This window comes from Gadus chalcogrammus, chromosome 15 (assembly GCF_026213295.1).
Source record: "Gadus chalcogrammus isolate NIFS_2021 chromosome 15, NIFS_Gcha_1.0, whole genome shotgun sequence".
Lineage (NCBI taxonomy): Eukaryota > Metazoa > Chordata > Actinopteri > Gadiformes > Gadidae > Gadus > Gadus chalcogrammus.
In genome coordinates, this window is record NC_079426.1 from 19,207,227 (window position 1) to 19,231,605 (window position 24,379).

General features: G+C 41.6%; 2 protein-coding genes across 2 annotated transcripts; both read right to left on the reverse strand.

Moving 5' to 3' along the window:
* Positions 1-1,496: 1,496 nt before the first annotated feature.
* On the reverse strand, positions 1,497-8,704 carry perp (p53 apoptosis effector related to pmp22). Its single transcript, XM_056609374.1, has 3 exons — positions 8,269-8,704; positions 5,723-5,863; positions 1,497-3,094 (listed from the first exon to the last, which is right to left on the reverse strand). The coding sequence occupies exons 1-3, from the start codon at positions 8,471-8,473 to the stop codon at positions 2,880-2,882; spliced, it is 561 nt and encodes a 186-aa protein (XP_056465349.1). The 5' UTR covers positions 8,474-8,704; the 3' UTR covers positions 1,497-2,879.
* A 36-nt stretch (positions 8,705-8,740) lies between these two features.
* LOC130404566 (uncharacterized) lies at positions 8,741-14,124 on the reverse strand. Its single transcript, XM_056609373.1, has 2 exons — positions 13,328-14,124; positions 8,741-13,123 (listed from the first exon to the last, which is right to left on the reverse strand). The coding sequence occupies exons 1-2, from the start codon at positions 13,951-13,953 to the stop codon at positions 10,879-10,881; spliced, it is 2,871 nt and encodes a 956-aa protein (XP_056465348.1). The 5' UTR covers positions 13,954-14,124; the 3' UTR covers positions 8,741-10,878.
* Positions 14,125-24,379: the final 10,255 nt, after the last annotated feature.

Here is a 24,379-nt window from a genome sequence, read left to right on the forward strand (position 1 = left end):
TGCATTCCTTGTGCAACATGCTGTCAATAGGCTACTTCATAATATTCGATTTCTGCTAATCCAGCAGAACGATTACCTGCTTTTGCATGACCCCTGGTGGAAGTCAGCTAGAGCCACACATTTACATTATCTATTAGCCTGTGAGAACAAACACACGCATTACCATGCTTGTCAGCCAGGGGGTAGCATAATCTGAAAGCGTTTTCAGATTAAAACAAAGGCATGAATTTAATCACTGCACATATAAACATAAACAGTATGTTAATATGTTAGTATAAGTTTTCCTTAGGAATCTTTTAATTTATGTTAACCCTACCACTAAGATATTTGTTCACAGACATTTATTGCGTGTGCAACTTCAAGGAGTATTTTGTTCTTTGTGGCAAGTGGTTGATTATTTGTGGTTGATATTTTTGCATTTCCCAAATAATGTCAGATACTCAAAATAAGCTATAATAAGGATCTCTCTCTCTCTCTCTCTCTCTCTCTCTCTCTCTCTCTCTCTCTCTCTCTCTCTCTACATATAAATATATTTTATAACTTTTTTGTGGCCGCGCTCACTTCATCTCCTATTCATGAAACAAAGCCAGCATAATAGATATTCTACCTCCTTTATTGGTCTTTCATTTTCTGTACTGTACAACCCCGCCCCTTCCCCCCTCCTGAATTTGCTTGCTACCTTTCACCCTGGTGTCATTGCTCTCTCTCCCTCTCTACCGCTCCCTCCCTTTATAGCCGCTCCCTCTCCTCGTCATTGGCTCCTGGAAGCTGAAACTGGAGCTGTCAGGGCTTGCTGAAGCGGAGCTGTTCTCAAGGCCTCACCCTGGGCGTGGTTTGTAAGGGCGTGTGATTCATAAATAAACAGGATTCAGCCTGTTTTGCAATGTGGTGCATGGGTGTGTTTGTGTGTGTGTGTGTGTGTGTGTGTGTGTGTGTGTGTGTGTGTGTGTGTGTGTGTGTGTGTGTGTGTGTGTGTGTGTGTGTGTGTGTGTGAAAAAGAGAGAGAGAGAATGTGTCACATTTACAACCATCCTCGGGTAAACTCAAGATTATACATTCCAAGCCCAGAACTTATCAGCAGTTATACAGCCATTGGATGTCATGGGTCAGAGTGAGGCTCTGCTAAATTAATGTGATTTCCTGGCTTTCACTCTTTTTGGCACCTCGATTTGCATTATCAAATATCAACTAACTCAATTGTAATGCTTTCCTTAGGAATATTGTGGTGACCTCACTTCACACCGACTCATCGCGGTAGCGTAATGAGTGAGAACAGCTTGGCTAAGCAAGCCCTGACAGATCCAGGTTCAGTTTCTTGGAACACATGATGAAGAGGGACAGGTAAAGGGAGGGAGTGGTAGAGCAGTTTCGTCATTCATGGAGATCTTGCTTGTTTCTTTGTCTTATTTTGTCCTCTCACATCTGTCCTGGCAAGAGTTGGATGTGTAAAAACTAAAAAATGTAATTATATTTTTCATATTGTTTATGTTTGATGATAAATCAATTTTTAAATGCAACTTTTATTGGATAAAACACAACTCCAAAATAAACAATTGAAACTACCGCAGAAAAAAAAGCTTGGTCTCAATTAGAATAATGTTGTGTTACCTATACATCACATCCATAACTGTACAAATTACATTTAAACCTTTTACCTTTAAATTTTGAATGAATGCATTTTATTTTATTCTTAGCCAATGTTGCCATGACTCATTTTACAGCAGTAAGAGACATATGAATCTAAAATCCACCACTGAGCTTGCATCAGTTTTCTTTTGTAAATAAAATAATAAAAACAAGCTTGAATTTTGACATCCAGTTTTGACTGAACAACCGTTACAGTAAGAGACTTGGTTGGATCAGGAATTCCACAAGACAAATAAAAAAATGAAAACAGTAAGGCGTCGGTATGAGAGATCCTCAGATCTTACAGCTATGTGTTAGCATCTTAAATTACAGAAGGTATTTGAAAGCTAGAGTGTTATTAAGACCCCTGGACAGTCCACATCATACTCCTATGTTAGGGACGACACCACATGCAATGTGCTGACCAGGGGTCTTGAAACAACCAATGAATCAAGAACGTCATGAAAACGAAATTCTTTATCCTCAAGATCACAAAAGCCATCTATTGTGTGCCTCTACATGTCTACCCATGTCATACAAAAACAATTCAAATACAGCAAATGTCAACACTTAATAGGAAGCAGGTAATGGATGGAAACACATCAATAGTTGAAAATATCTGCTGTGACAGTACATCATTACTATGATTGCTATAGTTACAAAATTCCCCTTATATATCTGGATTTTTTCTGACTTGTTCCCTTATTTACACCCTATGAGATGTATACACGATGCAAAATGCATTTTAGTACATTTAAGGAATTGACAAAGTTCCCATTTATATCGATCATCACGCAGTTTGACAAGTTTGATAATGGACAGTTTGCTTCTGTTTCTGACAAATTCATTTAAGAAACATAGATCATCTTAAAGCTATACTTTACAAAATGACATCCTTTGTTTTTTAAGTACACTTTGGTGATGTTGCATTGAGAGTTAAAATAAAAGAGATAGTTAAAAAACATAAATCTATACCAAATGCATTCCAATTCTGAAATCCGATTAGGACGTGTTTTCGGTGTTAGCACAAAAAAAGACGGAAAAAAAAAGCAATACTGTATATCAAGCCTCAAACTTAAAAGCCTCAGCACCTGTGCATGGCCAGGTTATTATCTAACAGAGCTTCAGGACATTTGTTAAAACATAACTAAAGCAGGGGAAGGGAATGCTCAGTGGCCAGCATAGCATAGCATCGTTCATGCTCAGCATGGTGGGAAAGCTCAACCGATGTATGAGAGTAACTTTTAAGTCTTTTAGGCTGAGGAAGAGTAGATGTATTTGGTCTTAGCCAGGCCTGTCAGCTCGTCCTCGTAGCGGGGCAGGCAGCAGAAGAGGATCCCACAGCCGATGGTGAGGATGGTGGCCCCCCAGCCGAAGCCGTATGCCCAGGTGTAGGAGTAGTGGCCCTCGAAGATCTGCTCATTGAACTTCACTGGATAGATGATGAGCGCGATGATTTGAAGGACAACTAGATGGGAAGAGAGAAGGGAACCATGAGGCATTGATAACAGGGAAGGAGAGAGAGTGAGAGCGAGAGTGAGAGAGAGCGCTCACACCGTGTTATCAAAACTCAAGGTTGACCACCCTAGGTTGAACTGATCCAGATTCAAGCTACTAAAGGGAGGGCATACGGCTAGAATAACCCCATTACTCCACCCCACTTGCGCGGAATAACCCCAGCGTACAAACTAGTCCAGCTGGATAGCATAACTTTCACGTAATCAGTTACAGGTGTCTGACTGAGTCAGGACGGTTGGAGGCCATAAAAGCACTACTCTGCTTTTATTCTATTACAGTAATTGTGCCTTTTTCTGTGTTTCTGGGGATCTTCTGTAATAAAAGAGATTTATCTTGAATCACACTAAACAACAAGACGTTAGCACGTTGCAGGCCTTATCCAAGGGAAGGGAGTATATAACAATGTGCCGCATGTTTCCCTTACTGTGAAGGGCATGTTGCATTTCAACAGAAGGGAGTTACTTATTGCGTGCGACCGTGAAAGCAACATCAACATTTGAAGATCTGCACTGTCTGATCGAGTCAGGCCAGGACAAAAAGCACGCCCTGCCAGTCCTTGAGTGAATCTTATGTATGGCTGATTTGTGACGCTGAACTTCAATGAGACTGGTGGTGACTCATCATTTTAAACACTAATTGTCTGTGCGCCGCTCCAAGCCCAGGGTGGGGCAGGACGTCTTTGTTGTGTACGTCAGCCCCGGCAAATATTTATGTGACATGTTTGATCTTGGAAAGATCTATGCTATTCGGTTGATTTCCAAAAAAAAACATATCCAACTGATTGATTGATATGAGCTAAAGAAAGTGGCTGAGTGATCCTCATAAAAAGGGTTACAATTCTACAGTTACTGTAAGAGAAAAAAATATTTTTGTTTCATGTCAATCATCCGTTTTTTAAGTATGTATGGTCAAAACACTGATCAAGCAGCTGTTCTGTCGGTAAAACATGAGATAATTGTAGTGATAAAAAGGAAGATAGTTGCGCCTGTGAGAATTACTAATAACAACAATGCCAAGACTAACACCTAACTTTATGTGTCTGCATGCAAGTGTGTGTTACCAAGTGTGTGTCTTTCTGCATGCAAGGGTGTGGGAAAAACTGTGTGTGTGTGTGTGTGTGTGTGTGTGTGTGTGTGTGTGTGTGTGTGTGTGTGTGTGTGTGTGTGTGTGTGTGTGTGTGTGTGTGTGTGTGTGTGTGTTTTGCAGGCATTGTTCTGTAATCTTAAACTTGAACTAGATGAGTCAACAGACAAGTGGACTATGAACATTTGTTCTGAGTTTGTCGGTTCCTATAAACACCATACTTCCCAGTCTTCCCTCCCAATTCCTGTCCCTCTCCCTCCCTTCAGGCAATTCTCTCTTCTCATTAACAGTAAACAGTTTAATCTTTTGGTTTCATGAGAATTTCTTCATAAATGTAGTGATGCGAGCGTTTCCTCTCACTGTGTCTCACTCTGTGTGTCACCGTTATTTGTGGATAAACTTGGTGAACTCTTTCCTCCCACTCTTGGAATACTAAACCAGGGCCATGTCTCTCCACAGTGTGGGAATCAGACAACCGCTGTCACAAACTGTCACAAGTTTCCAAGAGCTATCATTTTAGTCACAAATAATTATTGAATTGTTGTTATTGTTTACATGCTATTGCTAAGTTGTGATATATTCTGTGGTTTCAATGTTTTGTAGTTTGTGTGGGTGGGTGTGTGTGTCCATGTGCGTGTATTTGGGTGTCCATATTAGATATTTGCCCTAGGGCTCGGCAATATAAAGACATTTATTGTCTGCAGAATTATGGAAATTCTACACGGTATGGTTACCTTTCAGAATATGCTGATCCTAATTCATTTATACTAACAAAGTGGGTATGAAGATAAGCTTTTCAAGATACGATCATATTGAGTTATTGCCCAGCCCTAGAGCACACATGTGTGTGCATGTATGTGCATGCATGTCTTTGCGTATTCCCCTGTGGACAAAGTCTCTTTTCCTGGCGGCAAGGCGCTTGCACGGCGCTGATCAGCACTGGGCTGTGAGAGCTTGTGGGAAAGAGAGCCTGCCGCGTCTCAGTGCTTTGTTTACTGTTTCTATAACAACTAGCCGGGAAAGCTCCATGGATCCTAGCTTAATATCGTAGCGCTAACTTATTTTTATCCATCAATGATTGATAAGCAGCGAATGCACACATGCATTACAGTTTGGATTTGTGAAAGTAACTAACTGTAGAGTATATATGTATCCAACTCATTTAAGACGGTAGAAATAATCTCATTGGGTGAGAAACAAAAAGGCAAAACATGAAAGAGCAGCATAATGACAGTAGCACTTTTCTGAAAACATTTTCAACCTCAAAGGCCAACAGTGGCCCCACACAAGAGGGGAAGCGCTCTGAAAAGGACCCTTGGTGGACTAGGTTTTTTGTTTAGGTTGCCAATTGTGATGTAATTTCCGTCGGGATGTGTGTGTGTGTGTGTGTGTGTGTGTGTGTGTGTGTGTGTGTGTGTGTGTGTGTGTGTGTGTGTGTGTGTGTGTGTGTGTGTGTGTGTGTGTGTGTGTGTGTGTGTGTGTGTGTGTGTCTTACCGACTATGAAGAGAAGCACTCCTACTAAAGGCAGAAGGGTGATGTTCAGGGTGCAGCAGAGAGCCACACAGGAGACGATGAAGGCGATGATGAGGATGAGGAGTCCAATGATCATCAGAGCAGCCACAGCCTGGGCCCAAGCTGAACACACACACAATAATTCATACTCATACACATACAATGTTCAATAAACAAGACACAATTATACAGACACACAGAAGGCAAATATTCTGGAGAAGAATGTCATAGTTTTTATTATTTAAAGGTTCCTCCCCCCGCTTAACAATGTCACTATACATTCCAGAGGTTTATATAATTATACGCTTTGGGAAAAATACAAAGAGAGAAAGGCAGATGGTCGTGGCAAAATATCCCTTGTACCCTCTCTCTCTCTCTCTCTCTCTCGTAAGGACTGATGAGTTACAGCAGGGGCTGTCTTTTTCAATAAATGTAGAGATATTTAACATTTTCATATTGTATGCCTTTAAATGTGAATTTGAATCTAGAGCTCCAGCCACTGAATTGAATGTGTGCCCAACTGTTCTGACAGCTACTAAATCATCTCTTACGAAACAGCTCTTTCCAGTCATGAATGTGGTTGTTTGTGTTTTAGTTGTTATGGGTGACAGGTGTTTTGGGTGTGGGAGTGGAACATGACCGGGAACCAATCATGCACAGGCAATCGCATCAAACTTGCTCAACCGGATTTTTCTATTTTCTTTCCGCCTTTCTTTCTTACTTTCTAATAACTGTGCAGCAATCTTTAAACGATTTTTGAGTCCCTTGAACATATATGTAAAGTGGCAAATAACTGTTTTAAACTATAATCTACTGAATATGAAAGTTAATTAAAATATTTGGGCATATTATTGAAAATGTATATGGAACTGTCATTGGCATATTGTTTATAAAAGTCTAATTGCATCCACTCTGTTTAAGAATATATGATGAATAAACATTTTGTGTACAGAAATACTGCAGAGTTTGTGTGTGTTCTTCGATTGTATATGAATTGTGAGCAAGCTCACTTTGTAATTGCCCTTTGTGTCTGGTTTTCTGTATTCTTGCTTACATCTCATGTAAAACTGGTTAATAACAGACATGGGTATTCAAAGTGAAGGGTTCGGGCGGGATTGAGCGAGGGATCAATGACACCATAACTGCAGAGAAAGAGAGGCGGAGAGCGAGTTTGTTTTTAAACAACCATACACACATACCAGCAACAAGACACACAATATGAGAAGATATTAACATTCATAAGGTATAGGGAGTTTACAGTCAAATATTAGTAGGACATTTGCTTTTGTATCCATTTCAGATAGCCTACATTGATCCGAGTTCTGTGAAACACGCCATAGATCTGGAACCAAGACTGAGAGCATATGCTAGTTTTTTCTGTTTTTCAAACAACCTTAATAGTGCAGGGAACTATTGTCATGAACCAAACTACTCATACGTAATTCCATTATTAAAAAAAATATGCTTTTCTCATCGATCTTGGATCCCAGAATACAAGCGTAACCTTGGTATGAGATTATACATTGAAAACAAACAAAAAATTGGTTGGTAAAAATATTTTTTTCATTGTCTTCATGAAAGAAATAGGGTAAAAACCGCAAACCAGCCTTGGGGTTTGTTTTGGGTTCCGAATCAATCATAAGCCTTCCAAAAACGACACATGTCCTCATAAAATGATATGAAACGTTGTTGTTGTTTTTTGTTAGGTCCTTTTGTTCATTTATAATTCTTCCCTGGTGAAAATATTTCAAAGAGACAAAATGCTATACCCATGTCATATGTTGCATTCATATGTAAAAATGTCATCATAACATTTATAACACAAAAACTTTCTTGCTCGTGTGCGTGCGTGCGTGCGTGCGGCAACAGCACAACCTCCAGCCAAGAGAGACCCTCAATCACAATTGGCCTATAAATAGAGCTGCAATTGTTAACATGTCGGCCTCAAAGCCAGCCATCTTGAACTAAAGTCCTAGGCTTAGACCTTGCTCCTTTTCATAACGTAGGTAGTTACAACCCACACTGGTCCCTAGCCTCCTCAGAATGGTCTGGCAGGGTTGGGGTTTGTCTCACCAGCCAAACATCTCATCCCTGGTTTCCCATACAATATTTTTGGGTGACAGTTGCAATCAATGTTGAACTGAGAGATTCGATCCACTATTGTTTTCCCAAGTACAGAAATCATGCGAGGACACACATGATGTATTATCCTGAGAACCTGTCCGGGTTTGTTGGAGAATACTTGATGAAGGTTAGTTTAGTTTGTATCCAATCTTCGCTAGGGGAACACGGCCTTCCTCATCAACGCCAATCCACCTATTTATGTCGAATTCATGTAACGCACAACATTTTACAGACACTGGATTGGCTATTAGGTTTCGCGCCGTTACCAATCTTCGTATTAAATACAGTTTGCGATTCTTTACACCTCTGTCTTCGAGCGAACTGCGCAGCCGCAGTGCGTCGTGCTGTGCTGTCTTGGTGACATGGCGATATCACAACACACAACACACATTTAGTATACTTACAGTTCGTCATAAGTGATTTGCATTCCCACTGATCGTTCCTGCCACGGCACTGCTCCCACATGTTGGCGTAGTGAGACTTGGCGTCCTCGTCCTCGACCCATCCCGAAGTAGCCGCGATGGCGATAATGTCGAAAATAATGGCGAAGAGCAGGAGCAGGGGCAGGATCCACCTGCATCGGGGGTACGCGATTCCACAGCGAAACATGACCGACAAACTGTTGTGGAAAAATCGAGAGAACAACCCGAGTGTTTACAGAGCTCCGCTTTTTTACCCAACAGTGTAGCGTCTCTCTGTGTGTACAATAGTCCCGTTTCACCAAGCAGATATAGGAATACGTGCCCCACCCGAGTGTGCAATTCGTCCGAGTGAAAACTAAACCTGTTCGGGGACCTGTTGGGTTGGGCTCGTCTGTCGGGCGGGTTGCGCTGACCTACAGCCGAAGGGCTCGAGTCAGAAGCCCAACCCATTGACAGTTTCAAATTTCACTGCAGGCCTTGCTACAAACTTCGGATGTCATGGCATCAAAAATGTTTTTTGTTTTATTTGTTCAATGCCTTGATAGATGAGTTGATATCTTGTGAAAGTATGTAAGTTATTTAGCAACAAGTTGGTCGAGTGAAATGAGAGTGGATGTGTGTTTAGGTTTCCGAGGAGACATATTCAGGAATAGGCTAGTGACAATGCCCCCCAAATTCTGAGATACCCCTACCGGAGGTAGAACTAAACCCAACAATGTTTTTCCTCATCTCTAAGGTCTCCCATACATGAAAGTGATTCTTGGCTAAAATATTTTTACTGCTAAGATTGTGAAATTGACAGATATTGTTATATACCTCCAAACAAAAAAAGGCCTAAAATATAGCCTGTCCGTATGGGAGTTAAGACATATAAACTAATGCAGAATGATAACACAAGCTCTGAGAGCTTTGAGACTTGGCAAGTTTGTAGCCAGGGAGTCAATGCACCTACTGGAAAAAGCTGGATGTGAATATCTTGATGTATGAAGTAGATGGAGACCTATAAACACATACCTAAAATAAGCGGACAGTGAAAAAAATGATTTCTATGCAGAATGTTATCATTTACTTTGTAGTTGCTTTGCCAGGCATTATCATAGGAACACATAAGATGGCTTGTTGGAAAGGTGGGATTGTGCTGAATCCAGCAATACCAAATATGTATATATGGTATGAACAATAAAGATGGTATGTCACTCAATGTATGAGGTGTCCAAAATGAAAGAAAATGAAACTCTGATATAAAAGTCCAAAGCTGCAAATTGCAAATTAAGTAAGAGGTTAGTGCTGCTCTATACTACACATTTAATAATGACACAAATAATATAGCACATTGTATATATACTGTATATATCTATACAGTTCATATGGAAACAAAGACTGAAATTGAAAGATGACACGTTTACAGTGACTAAACTCATAAAATGGCTTGTTGGAAGGATGTCATTGCGCTAAATCCAGCCAACCAAATATAAAAATATAATATAAATATATTATATATATAATATAAAATAAACCATGCAACCATTCATAATTAGATGTTTTAGCTGTCCCAAATGAAAGAACTCATTGCATTGCAATGTGCTGTAGTGTCCTATCTGAGGCGAGTCTAGTTATGGCTTAGGGCCTGGCAATAGCACACACAGGAGACCAGGAGTCAGGATTGCAGTTTGGCATTGATGAGCCTTTTAATAAAACTATTACTTAAACTATAACATTTCATTGTCACTCATCCACATCATCATCAGTGACAAAATGAGTCACATTTGGACAGTCTGGAAAAGAGCAAGAGCAAAACTCAGTGCAAGTCAATCCCACTGCAAGACACTGGCATTTGGTGGTATCATTGCATTTTCCATCTTTACAGTACATATGGGTGATGTCTCTGACTTCTTTAGGTGCTGGTTCCTTCTGGAACATCACAGGTTCAATGGACCCATCTTCTCTGAGCTTCCATCCTCTACCAACTGGGTTCCAGAGATGAGGCCTGGCCAGGTGGCTGTGACGCCACACTGCTGTTTGATACAAGGCTCTCAACACATGTTGCTGGAAGGCATCTTCTGTTGGAGGTAGATTTGCTGCAGATGCATCTGTGGTAGATGCAAGTGTGTACCTCAGCTCATCCAGATTGGTGCAAAGATGTCCATCCACCCTTTTCTTTTGGCCATACAGGAGCAGGGCATATTTTCTTGCCACAGGCAAAGCTTCTTGCAGGCTTCCAGAAAGTCCAAACTTAGTCATTTCCTTCAGCTCACTCAGATGGGACTTCAGTCTTGTGAAGGCAGTGGTCTTCCCAATTCTGTATAAGCTGCTTGTTGTATCGCAACCTGTGAGGGCATGGCATGCAGGCAAACAATCACAAAGAACCGGTCCAAGCTTCTGAGTGATTGAACAGACTGGGATGAATCTTTCCTTCAGGCCATGTCCAGAGTGCATGAAAACTGCAGAGGATCCAAACATTCCTTTGCTTGTATAGTAGATCAGCAAAACCAGCACATCTGTGTCATCACATTTGACTATTAGACGAGAATGTGACCTTGCAAGGTGTATTGCATGTAACACCAGTCTCGTATCTGCCTCCTCCTGGTCACTTTAAAGCTCTGTCAAATTGTCGATGCCTGACTTCCTAACCCTCTTTACTTCCTCACCATTATCAAATCCACCAGCCAAGATAACTGTGTTCTCTGAAGAGAGTCTCATCGGCCCAGTACTTGTGATGTAGTTACTCACAAAGCTACATAGAGCAGCCTTGTTTCCACTTATCTTAAGGTATTTCCTATAGTTTGGAACACTTGCTTGTCCTGTGATGATATGTGTTCGTGTGGTTTGAATGGTGCCTCTTCTTTGCCTCTCTAGATCTTTGACTGAGTGTTGATGGTCATATCTGTCAAACACTACAACAACACAGCTGATGCCTTCCTTTCCCATTAACATTGTGATCTTTTTCCAGACACACTCGGCCAGGTCGTTGAATGTTTGAAAGGCTGAATCATGGAGAGTCTGTATAAGAGCCATGCCATCGATGATGTATGCTGATGGTACGTCAACATTTGGCAGCTGCTGTGACTCTTCAACAACAGCCTCCAGTTTCTTGGCAAGGTCAGCTTTAGTTGTCTTCCTCATGCTTCCATCATCATAAAACAAAGAGGGCGGGACAGCTGCGAGTTCATGAGACATCACAGTTTCCATGGACACCTCTCGCTGCTTGGAAACAGCCAGTAACCTTCGAAAGAGCACATCTGAGTCCATGTGAACCTGTCTAGACTGGACTCCAAATGATGTTTTCATATCCTTGAAGGTTGCACACTGGTTTCTTTTCTCAGGCTCCCAGAAGCTCTTTGTTCTTTTTGATTTTGCCAGACGTTCTTCAATAAAGACGGCATTCTGCTTTGCACCATCTTGGAGGAAGCTTGAGAGCCCTTTTGCAACCTTCTCAGATGCAACCTGACCACTTGCAATATTGATCAATTCCTCAGGAATGCTTTCAAGATCAAAAGGATTCTGTCTCTGCTCCACAGCTTCCATTATCTTCTGTATGTCTCTCTCGTCTCTTTCCGTTCTGGATGCTCCATGCTCCTGGTGTACTTTTTGGCCCTTTGCATCAGTGTCACAAAGCTCTTTCATGGCATCCACATATGCTGTGGTCACATGTCTTGTCATCAGCCATCTTGTGAGAGCTCCCTTTCGCAATGTAAAACCAACAACTCCACCCTGACTCTTGCCTTCACGATTAATGGTTTGCTTCAGTGCCTGATCAGATGCCACACAGTTGAAGCTTCGATGCTCAGACCGGCGAACAACAAACCCACCTTGCTGCATGAATGTGTATGCTTCTGGTTGTTCATGTTCAAGAGCTTTCATTTCTGCAACATAGACAGGCATGTAATTGGAATAATTGGTCCTTCCAGCAGCTCTGAACCAAGGCATAACTTCACACATGCAATTCAGGTGAAGTTGAAAGTCAGCTTCGCGTTCTGAGCGAAGGATCCGTAGCAACAGATCAGCACCATTTAGGAACATTATCCAGTATCCAAATGTTGCTGATTGCTTAACTCCCTCATTTGTGAACTTCTGGATTTTCTTCTGAATCTCATGGAGTTCAGTCTCCACCTCACAGATGAACTGTTGAGCAGTGGCCTTGTCATTACCATGAAATGCATGCTTTACATCTCGTAGGAGTTGCTCTTGTTCTTCAGTCATTGCACATTGGCCTTGTTTTTCAAGCCATGATTGCATAGCTTTCCAGAAGAGCCTGAACAGAGCCTCAGAGGCTAGCTTTATGCTCCTTACTCCTCTTGCCAGCCGTTTCCCTTGAAGCATCTGTCTAGCTGTTCCCTCTGCATACACATCTGACTCAGTAAGTATGTCAAAGAGTCCACCATCGCCATACAGCTTTCCGATGCTTGCCAGGTAAGCCATCGTGATATGCATACCTCCCAGTCTCATTGTGATCTTTCCTTGTAAAGGAAGTGGTTTGCTCCACATTATCTGTTGTGCTTTACTATAAATAGCAAGGTCTGCAGTCACAAGAATATGGTCCTGTCCCAGGTCTGCAGCAAGCTGTACAAGTCTTATCAAAGATGTATAGATGGTGGACAATTCTGAGGGTGATTCTCTTATGAAGGGCATGTAGAGTACACTGGCTACTGAACAAGCAGTGTCTGACGTGAAGGCATTGAATGCAGACCATGAAGGGACATGCTGCTGATTCTCAATTACATTTCGGGACAGCTTCCATACCAGATCTCTGTCTTCAGCTGCTTTAGAGACTGTTGTGTTTGTGTTTAGTAACTCAGGAAATTCAGGTGGTTCTGGTCGCTTTGTTGATTTGATGTATCTGTCAATTGAAATGAGAGGATAATCTTGTGATCATATGCATTGAATATTATATCACTTTAAAACTTCACAGCATACATTCACTTCACTATTAAACATTTCATCCACCCATTATATTTTTAGCAGTGCATGTGAATAAGTGGATACCATAACATTAAAACATAAAAATTGATTAAAAAAAAAGGTCAATGTCAAAAATAAGTACCTGTGAAGTGTATCTCCATTCAGGTCGAATGTGTTTAAGGTGGTGAGGGACCTCTCTGGAACCCGTGCTAGGCATGTATCTGCTGTGGAGACTTGGCCTCTTCGGAACACAACAGAAGCCATAGCATGAGTTGTATGCTTCCCATCCAGGGTATCTTCATTTTGGTCAAAGTTGTCGATGGCTGCATCAACAATTCCATGTTCAGCGACTCCAGTGAGGCCTGTTGGGATGTAGACACCTCTTTCTGTCCTTGATATCTGGTCTGCTGCCACAGATGTGAGGAAATGCCTAACCTCTGTATAGGAAACACAGTGCCCCATTGCACTGAGCTCATCGATGAGTGTCTTACTACCAAACTCATGATGAATCAAAATGGCGAGTCCCAGTGTGATTGGCGTATGGATGTGACGGCTCTGCCCAATGAGATCATGACAGATTGCTATCACACACAGATTGTCCTTCGAAGCTGGGTCATCATCACATGTTTGGTAACCTCTGTGGGCACGTGAATCAACACACCAGTTCACAAAATCATACAGGGTGTTTGGTACATACTTGCTGCATTGACAACGTGATAGACGATCACTGCTGACATATGATTTACTGTCATGCTCTACCTGCTCCATGCTTTTCCTCAATATGTCTGCAGCCCTGTGTAATAATTGAGTTTCAGAAAGACTCTGACTTGTCTCTGGAAGTGTTGTCTCATAGTCTTCTGTATGTTCTTCAGTCTTTTCTCTGAGTTGAGCAGCGGGGGGTTGTATCGTGAACCTACGGACTTCAGTGGGGGTTTCATTCCGTCTGCGCACGGCACCTTCTCAACGATAATCAATAATCTTCCTCCCACTCAGGGTGAAAATGGTAGGTCTTAGCTTGTTTCCCCTCAGCCATGCCAACGTTTAGGAGTGTGTAACTACTGTTGACGGCTTTCAACTGCTGTTAACAGCACATGCGCTACCGCGCGTATATGTCCCGCGCAAATTTAATTTCATTAAAAAAAAAATAAAAAAAAAACTTTTTTTTTTTTTTTTTCTTCACCCCTCGCGATCGACTTGGGATCTGTCGGCGATCTACTGGTAGACCGCGATCGACTGGTTGGGCACCCCTGCTCTACATGATACATGATATGACACTTTAATTTTGGCTGAAAGTATGTCATCTCTATATGGAGCAAAGTTTTTATGGACATCATCATCTCTCTGCTGAGCAAGAGTAAGTATGCGTTGGAGGCCTTCTACTGTGGGGTTTTGGACATAGGGATCTTTTTTCTTGCCCTTTTCCAAATGATTCCCACAAATGATACAAAGATTTGGATCCAATGTCTGTAAGACATCCTCCATAATTCAACTGACTAGGAAAAAGGGAAAATAATATACATTTTAGAATTAGAATTTTTATCATAAAATGTTAAATTACACATTCACTCAAGGGCTGAACGATTTCAGGAAAAGATCTAATTGCGATTTTTCTGGTAGATATTGCACATCTATTCTATAAACAAGGGGTGTCAAACTCAAGGGGGGGGGGGGGGGAGTTGATGCGCCAGGGTTACCGCGTCAAGACGCACGTCAACGCGTTAACGCTGAAATGCAATATGCCGGCGGGCCAATTGCTTTACATTAATTGGGGACATTACATTATAACAGGGTCCGCGGTCGGAATTGTTGACGGGGGGAGACTTTTCCGTCATGCACTCGTCGTGCAAATGCTTGTGGTGATTTCTCAAGTGCCGGTATAAATAGTTGACAACATATCTCGGGTCAGTCAGGAACACGGAAGAAACCGCGGCTTTGGCGATCACGAGATCGCGTTGTCTGAAATCGCAATTTCGACCAGAAAACAATAAATCGTTCAGCCCTAAAATATAATAACATAATAATATAATAACATAATATAAACATAAACATAATAAAAACATAACATAACATAATAATATAATTCACTCTACAGTTTTGTTGCTAGCAGAAAGAATGGTGCTAATTCAGAGGGCTAAGCACTAATTTACTTGTATGATTCTAGGTCAGCCTTTTGACATGAAATGTAATGATTGTAATGCAATGATTTACCTGTCAGTTTAGGAAAATATCCATGAAGACAATGATGTAGCTAGCTTCATCATTGGTCACATCAAAGGTCAAATCAAAGGTCACATCAAGGGGGTAGTGGGTTCTACTGCCCACTTCTGGTCTGGAGAGACCAAAGCTGCCAACATTATTTCCCATTATTCAGTAATTACTTGACTACAAAGAAATTCAAGTGGATGTAAATATTTTGATATAGGTGTTCTTTTCAATTATAACCTGATTCAATTGGATCTTTCTTTCTGTATGAACTATATAATACAATGTGCCATATTAAAAATATAATCATTAAATGTATTATAATATACAGCAGCACTTACCTCATGTAAGTTAATTTGCAGTATTATTGAATTTATCAACATTCCTCTGACCACTGATATTGGGCATTGGACTGGTTTAATTTTCTTTCATTTTGGACACCTCATACATTGAGTGACATACCATTTTCATTGTTCATACCATATATAGATGTTTGGTATTGCTGGATTCAGCACAATCCCACCTTTCCAACAAGCCATCTTATGTGTTCCTATGATAATGCCTGGCAAAGCAACTACAAACTAAATGATAACATTCTGCATAGAAATCATTTTTTTCACTGTCCGCTTATTTTAGGTATGTGTTTATAGGTCTCCATCTACTTCATGCATCAAGATATTCACATCCAGGTTTTTCCAGTAGGTGAAGTGACTCCCTGGCTACAAACTTGCCAAGTCTCAAAGCTCTCAGAGCTTGTGTTATCATTCTGCATTAGTTTATCTGTCTTAACTCCCATACGGACAGGCTATATTTTAGGCCTTTTTTTGTTTGGAGGTATATAACAATATCTGTCAATTTCACAATCTTAGCAGTAAAAATATTTTAGCCAAGAATCACTTTCATGTATGGGAGACCTTAGAGATGAGGAAAAACATTGTTGGGTTTAGTTCTACCTCCGGTAGGGGTATCTCAAAAACTAAAGCCCTTTCTGACTGTTTGTCACTAGCCTAGAAGTCCTAGGTATAGTCAAGGATAAAGCGGAGGGCCAGAGAATAAAGTTGGATTGCTAATTGGTAAAATGGCAAATTTTAAGATGATAAATCACACACTCAAAAGGATAATATTCAGCTTCAAGTGTGTGTCAGTGTCTGCGTGTTTGTGTCTTTGTCTCTACGTGTGTGAGCAGAACAACGAGTGTTATCGGAGGACGTGTCGAGTGCTCCCTCTTGTGGCGCTGATTAATTAAATGAATGCCACAAAAGGCCTGAAATATTATGATGCTTGAAAATGACGTAGTCATATTAAACAGAAACAACAGAAAACATTTGATTTTCTTTTTTTCACCATTTTGTGCTGTCGCATGATGTGTCTCAGGGCTCTCAAGTCTCACGCATTCGGCCTGAAACACACGCAATTCAACATATGCACACGCGCACACGCCACACTTCGTATTTCTCACGCAGAGAAATTACCAGGATAGCGCCCATCCAACTTGCGCCGCTATTTAACAGTGGAACAGGTATAGGAATCAAATGGGTTCCCCGTACGTAGGGTGACCAGACGTCCTCTTTTGACCAGGCATGCCCTTAGTGAAACAATTTCAAAATCGTCCGGGATTTTATTAAAGCCTCATACATGTTCACATTGAATTTGCGTTGCGTTCCTCTGGGTCGATCACAAACTAGTTAGGCTACGCCAGAGCCATAGAGAGTGATAAAAATAGATTGACCGATTACTTATTTAACAGAAGGAAATTAAAGTTTCCATGAGCAGCAAACAATAGGGAAATAACACAAGATAAGTAGGCCTAAGTCATAAGCAAAATAGTAGTCAGATGCATGTACTGTCAACACAAATGCATATTGACATGATATATTATTATCTTTATTGACAGACGAGGTACAAATATAACATACAGACAAACATAAAATAAATTACACATAGCACACATGTGTGCTCAATGTATATCAATATACAACCATAACGAAGAGATAAGGCATTAAGCTTATTACCATTTTCAGTTTTGGGCCACAACACTTTCTAAGTGACAGCGTCAAGTACTTTAAACCCATGCATTTCAATATGATCTATAAATATGCAGACCTAGATTTTCTTTGGTTGATTACACTGGTTGACTAACCCTACATATTATGTTCAGCCACCTTTCACAGCCGGGAATGGAGAGTGTAGACCACTGCAGGAGATCCAAGCCGCTGGTGACCCAAGGTCAATGAAAGGAACAGTCCAGGTTCAGCAGAGGTTCACACCACAGAGGTACCCAATGCTATGTCTCTGGCCAAGATGGGTCATGTGCCCACGGGCCAACAGGGGCCCGCAGAAACATTCCTGGCGGCCCGCAATGACATACAGATGACATACAAATTGATTTTAATATATATATTTTTTTATTATTATATCAATATTAATTTAAACAAAAATAAATGAATATAAAGAGAGTCGACTCTCTAGCTTTCAATTAAATCCTGTTACATTTGTTAGTTTTAATCCGACTGTACATTACTTTGAAAGGATGAACCTCAGTTTCATGATTTAGACCTCGCTTGACCTCACTCCCAGAGGTCCACGGTGCAATGTCTTTTTTCACCACTGGGATGCTGACGGCGTTTCCCGCCAATTTATTTTTCCTTTGGTGGCCCTCAGTCAAATTTTGGGTTGCTAAATTGGCCCTCAGCTGTCAAAACTTTGAGAACCCCTGCTCTAGAGGAAACCGGGGATAGTCTAGTGCGGCGAGAGGGACCACTTTAGAGGAGGGACTCTCGAGGGACAGGGAGTGAGCGGATCACTCAGAATGCCCCAAAAATGCGCCAACTGTGGAGAGAAGCAGAAATGTCTGAATTTTCAACAATGCCCAGTGTAAAACAGGCAAGTGTTTTTGCAGGAAATGTCAGGTTCATCATTGCCCAGAACACATAGGACACTGTTAACCATCCACGCAGAGTGATGCAAAAACATCACAAACTCATTCATGCAACTCGACAACTGACAAAACAAGAAACATAGTGACAAAGGGATCTTCTACGGCAGTCATACTCAAGTAGCGGCCCGCGGGCCTTTTGTGGCCCGCGGGGTGTCTATTAATGGCCCTCGAGCTGTTCTGAAAAGTTTTTTTAATTATTAAAAAAAAAAAAAAAAAAAAAAAAAAAAAAATCGTGCTGGGCGCTCTTATTTTGAAACCGCGCGCCGCGATCTCAATACGAGGCTGGGGGTTGCAACGATAAACAGATAGCACTCCAGCCCACAGACCGCTCCAGCCCTCCCAAACTCGAGGCAGACAGTCCATCTCAGCAGCAGTCAAGGCCGATTTAGGGTCGTTTTCGACGCAGAGACGTAAGCACGTAATTTACACAAGGGACTTGTTTTAGACAAGTTTTGATTTACGGTTCCTTTAAGGTTCCTTAAGGATTGCGCGTGTTGCAAGGGGATTCTCCGCCAGAACAGTAGGGGGAGCAACGAACGAATCTGTGGGCGTGGAAGTGGAAATCGCTGGCTTGTTTATATTTATAATTATCATAATACGTTCTTGTGTTTTCTTCTTCTCCTTCTTCAAAATTCTTCATTCGCTTCTGTCACAGCCTTTTAAAAATGGCGCTATTATGCTGTAAAACCGGAAATGTGAGACTCCTGAAAGGATGTGGTTAGCTGGCCGATCACAGTCTTTGCGAGCTGCGTAGGGCCGTAGTGTTTTAGTCGCATAGTCAGGAATTTTGGCCGACGCACTTAAGCACGTAAGGGGGGATATTTTACCGCGCAAGGGGGGGTTATGTATCTTACGTGCTTACGCGTTACGTCTAAAACAGAGCATATATCGGCCTCAGTCACACGTATACCGACCGGCCCCTTGAGTCACTGAAAAAAAAATTTGTGGCCCCTCATCATTTCTACTTGAGTACCCCTGTTCTACGGGGACATATTTAGTTGGAAAGGAATGTCTCATTAAGAAATTTCAGGAACTCTGGGACATCAGCAAACAGGTTTCTGCTATTGATAAGGTATGGAAAGCAGCCAACTTACCTGACATCAGACTGAGAGACATTGCAGAGATGGTAGATCCAAGTCTGCCCTTGTCAGTTACCTCTGTGCAGGGACGTCCTTAGGAATTCTGGGCCCCCTGACAGAATTCAGTTATGGAGCCCCCCCCCCCCCCCCCAATATATATATATTTTCAAAAACAAATACAATTATATATAGCCTACATTTTTATGTATTCATTCACATTTTATAATTATTAAATATTGGATTGGACTGGGTCAAAATTGGGTAGTCATTATCATCAGAAGAAAATGAACAACTGTATAACAACATGATAAACCTACCTACTTACCTAGGCTACTTTGTACACTAGATAGTTAGTTAGTATTTAGTTACAAATTTACCTGGGTTGTAGTTACTATAGACAGAAATAAGCTAATAGACTGTGACAGTGCTGCTTCTACTTAGACTGTCCTCCTTCTCCCCTTTTTCTATTTCAACCTCACTGGTTTCTTCTGTGGGATCATCATGGCTTGAAGAGGGCCCTGACTCTAAAATACATCATATAATTCAGAATATGTCTCATAATTATGTGAACATATTAAACGAACCGCTCTAGCTGAGCCTTCTCTCGGAGGGACGCTAAAGTGTGTTGCATAGCGACCGTCGTGCATTTTGAAGGCAGCCAGGAGGGACTACTTTTTTTAATTCTTTAATAAAACAGCTACTTTGACTTTCTTTTTTTTCTTTTTTTTTATGTAGTGTGTCTATGACTTTCGTTTTGCCATAATAGTAACCGTTGTATAAAAGCAATAGATCACTTCAGTCAGTGGTATGTGCTCATTATACCACTGTGAAGGGGGTCGCCGGCCCTCCGCTGCGCGTCGGGCCGGACAACTATGGATCCAGTTCCCTGCCATAATTCAAACCTGAAAAATAAAGTTTCAAAGGCTTGTAAGTCTGGGTTTGAAAACTCAACACCTTGTAAAAAAGGTTTTGCAACACTGAAAAAAGACATTATAACCTAAAAAAAATTCAAACAACTGTAAACATGATTTTGTGTTGTATTTTATCTTTTTCATCATTTTCACCAACACATTTTCAAAGTTTTTTTTTTTTTCACAAACATGTTTTCAAAGTTCAAACAATATCACCATGGTATGGTAGTTGACAGGTTGGGGCGGAGGCGGGCGATGTTTCGGAGGTGGAAAAAGGCAGTTTTGGTAATATGGTTAACATATTTGAGTATGAACACCTGTTTGCAGAATCCCATTTACAAGGTTTCAAAACCGGGAAACAATGAAATACACTGTTAGAACAGTGCCAGATTTGAAACTCTGCAAATGCGATGGTGATATTGTTTGAACTTTGAAAACATGTTTGTGAAAAAAAAAAATACTTTGAAAATGTGTTGGTGAAAATGATGAAAAAGATAAAATACAACACAAAATCATGTTTACAGTTGTTTGAATTTTTTTTAGGTTATAATGTCTTTTTTCAGTGTTGCAAAACCGTTTTTACAAGGTGTTGAGTTTTCAAACCCAGACTTACAAGCCTTTGAAACTTTTTTTTTCAGGTTTGAATTATGGCAGGAAACTGGCTCCATAGACAACGCCCCTTAACAGTGGTATAATGAGCAAATACCACAGCCTGTCGTGATCTATTGCTTAATTATACAACGGGGGACCTAAATCCAGCGATCTGATTGGTTCCCAACTGTTGTATAATGAGCGTATACATAACTGCTATGACGCCCGATAATTTTGTAAAAGTTTGCATATCACTCCGCGCCTGGAAGTAGAAAGTTACAAAGTAAAACATATGTTGGATGATGGAGAGGGTGTAAATGTTGTTACTCCGGGAGTGAGCAAGGCGATGGAGAGACTAACGAAAGCTTAGGCACACGGCGAGTGAACTGCTCCATAGGATAAATTGCCGGCGAACCGCTCTATCGGAGCCTTTTCTCGGAGGGACGCTAAAGTGTGTTGCATAGCGACCGTCTATGCATAGCGGCAGCCAGGAGGGACTACTTTTTTGTATTCTTTAATAAAACGGCTATTTTGACTTTCTTGGTTTCTTTTTAAATGTAGTGTGTCTATGACTTTCGTTTCGCCATAATAGTAACCGTTGTTTAAAGCAATAGATCACTTCAGTATGTGGCATGTGCTCATTATACCACTGTGAAGGGGGTCGCCGGCCCTCCGCTGCGCGTCGGGGCCGGACAACGCCCCTTAACAGTGGTATAATTAGCACATACCACAGCCTGGCGTGATCTATTGCTTAATTATACCATGGTCTGAGTAAATACTTGATTCTGATTGGCTGGAGGGTGTAGGTTAAAAAGTGCTGATTTACCCCTAGGAAAGACGTTGACCCTATGAAGACGCTATGCAGTATGCACGCCCGTATGCATGCATACGGGAGATATTAAGGCCCTGTCCACACAAAGCCGATTTCATGGCGAAACCGCAAAGGTCTTGTACGGTTCGGCCTTCCGTCCACACGAAGCCGGTGAATCCGCTGACCGAAACCGTATACTTCTGAAACCACCCTCGGAGGTGGTTTCAAATCTACCCGGTTTAGTTTTGGATTCGTGTGGACGCCTGAAACCGACTGAAACCGTAAACCATGACGTAATCACCCCACCCCTCGACCCTCTAGCCAATGACTGTTAAGCCCGCGGAGTCACAGAACTCACAACAAAAAGCTGATGGCGGACTACAGGCTTGTAATCGTTCTGCAGCAGATCATGTCCCTTGTCGGGTTGCTAAGCCATTATTTATTGAGACTGTTGACTGACTGTTTGCTTGTGTTGTTAGTGGTTCGGGGGGCAGCCTTTATGCGCATGCTCGCCTCTTCTTATTTAATCTTCTTCTGGATTTCTGTAGCAGAAGCAGCGCCCCTTATGGGCCTGGCATGTGTACTACAGCATTTCTACAGATCTACCTTAATATGTCCATGAGATCTACCCGGTTTCGCTTGACTCCGTCTTTACGGAGATACTCCGAAACCGGATATATCGAAACCGGAACGGTTTCGGCTTCGTGTGGACGGGGCCTAAATAGTCCGCTCGACTTGTAAAAAGAATGTAGGCTTTTTGTAGATAGGTAGGCTATTGGATATCATGTGAATGGTAATGCAAACGATCTTTTCAGTTTTATCATCAAGTGCAGGCTGTAATTATTTTAGCTACAGTAGCGGTAGCTGCTAGGCTAGGATTTTTATCAGGTTGTTGGGAAAGTGTAGAGGAAGGCATATACCTTTCTTGGTATAAAACTGGGTGACGAACTGTCGACCGCTTTGAGCTCTTTCCGCTCTCTCTTTCCTCTCTTTCGTCCCCTGACAACCTGACTTCTTAATTTCACCGACCAGGATACACACAAACTGACTTTAGACTGCTCTGCACTTGCTTCACGACGATCTGCCTGGCTGCTACTTTGCTCTGCAGTAGCGTAAGACTTGGGCTGTACCAAATAATGACAAATGAGAGGGGTGATAATAGGGTGAATACTTTCTAATGATCATGTAAAAATTGAGAAACAAACCACAACAAAACAAGGAAACAAACCACCTTAATTTGATGATTAAATCCGAAAAATCTAACTTTTATTTTTTGCATATACTTTTAATAATACCACCAGTGTCCTCTGGGGCGCCCCGTCAGTGCTGCGCCCCTGTAATCATCCTAATTTACCCCCCCCTAAGGACGTCCCTGCCTCTGTGTATCCATTTAGTGCAGCTAAGGAAGCACAGTCAACTGTAGACATTCAGGTCCAGCACAGCAAAGACCATCATTCATTGTTCAGGGCCGTAAAGAGAAATCCAAGTCATCCTACGCTTCAACTGTTGTTTGGTTCAGAAAGAACTGTGGCTCTTTATGTTTGTGCACAGACTATAGGGAGCTGAACCGCAAGACTCACGCTGACAGGTAGCCAGTCCAGGATATCATGGATGGCCTTGGAGGAAAGACCATTCTTCATTGTTAGACCAGGGAAAGGCCTATCATTGGGTATGTATGGCAGAAGAGGGCAAGCACCTAACATCTCTTGTGACACTTTGGGGCCTGTATGAAGAGGCAAGGAGCATATTCCGATTGATGAATGCTTCAGCAGCCCTTCAATGCTGCATGGAGGATTATTAAGAGGGCCTCTGAGATAAGATATGATTCCCATATCTAGATTTTACCCTTGTATTAAGGACAAAAAAATAAAACAGTTTGCTGAGACAGATTATGACACTGTTGAGCTACTCTCGCCAATATATAAAATACTTATCTCGCATTGCCAGCCCTCTTAATGAAATAACCAAGGGACCTGCCAGAGAGGAAAGCTCACTACCCAAGGGAGGGAAGTGGCATAAAGAAGGAGATGTGAAAGTGGTGCCATGTCACGCTAGCCTGGCACCGACCACCTACCTACTTCCGCTCAATTTTAATTTCACTTCAGTACTAGGTCTGGGTCTGCTTAATATGAATGCGTTCCATGGAAACCAGACCGACCAAACGCTATGCGATTGGTTATGGCAGATCCAGAGTGGCACTGGGCAGATCCAATCATTTTAAAACTTCTACAGACACCCGCCTCCAAGTGAGTGAACGTTTGTCAAGTGAGCAGTTCCAGACCTTCTGTACAAATTAAATGAAGTACGATGGTCTGGTAGGACCAGGCTAATGTCACGCACCAATTGAATCAAAATTGGAAAAAACACTGTTGTGCAACTGGTTCAACCACCTATCCTGGCGTTCCCAGATTTTTTCAAACCATTTGTACCTCATACAGATGCATCCAATATGGGGCTTGGAGCAGTGCTGTGTCAGAAACAAGGACTTTGTTACAAAGGGTTTTTCTGTGTATTTAATAAAATTGTGGTTATTATTGTGGCTTTTACAAAATTGTTTTGCCATACTTAATATATTCTCATGTGTTGAAGTGTACGTGATAAATAATATCCTTCATGGTTTGTGGATGGTCTAACCATTTATGGATGCACTCTATGACGGTTT

Coding starts and splice junctions, on each gene's coding strand:
- perp (XM_056609374.1), bottom strand. CDS start 8,473: ATGTTTCGCTGTGGAATCGCGTACCCCCGATGCAGGTGGATCCTGCCC. Junction 5,864..8,268: donor CAAATCACTTATGACGAACT/GTAAGTATACTA, acceptor GTGTGTGTTCAG/CTTGGGCCCAGGCTGTGGCT. Junction 3,095..5,722: donor AGTGCTTCTCTTCATAGTCG/GTAAGACACACA, acceptor CTTCCCATCTAG/TTGTCCTTCAAATCATCGCG.
- LOC130404566 (XM_056609373.1), bottom strand. CDS start 13,953: ATGGAGCAGGTAGAGCATGACAGTAAATCATATGTCAGCAGTGATCGT. Junction 13,124..13,327: donor AATGGAGATACACTTCACAG/GTACTTATTTTT, acceptor TTCAATTGACAG/ATACATCAAATCAACAAAGC.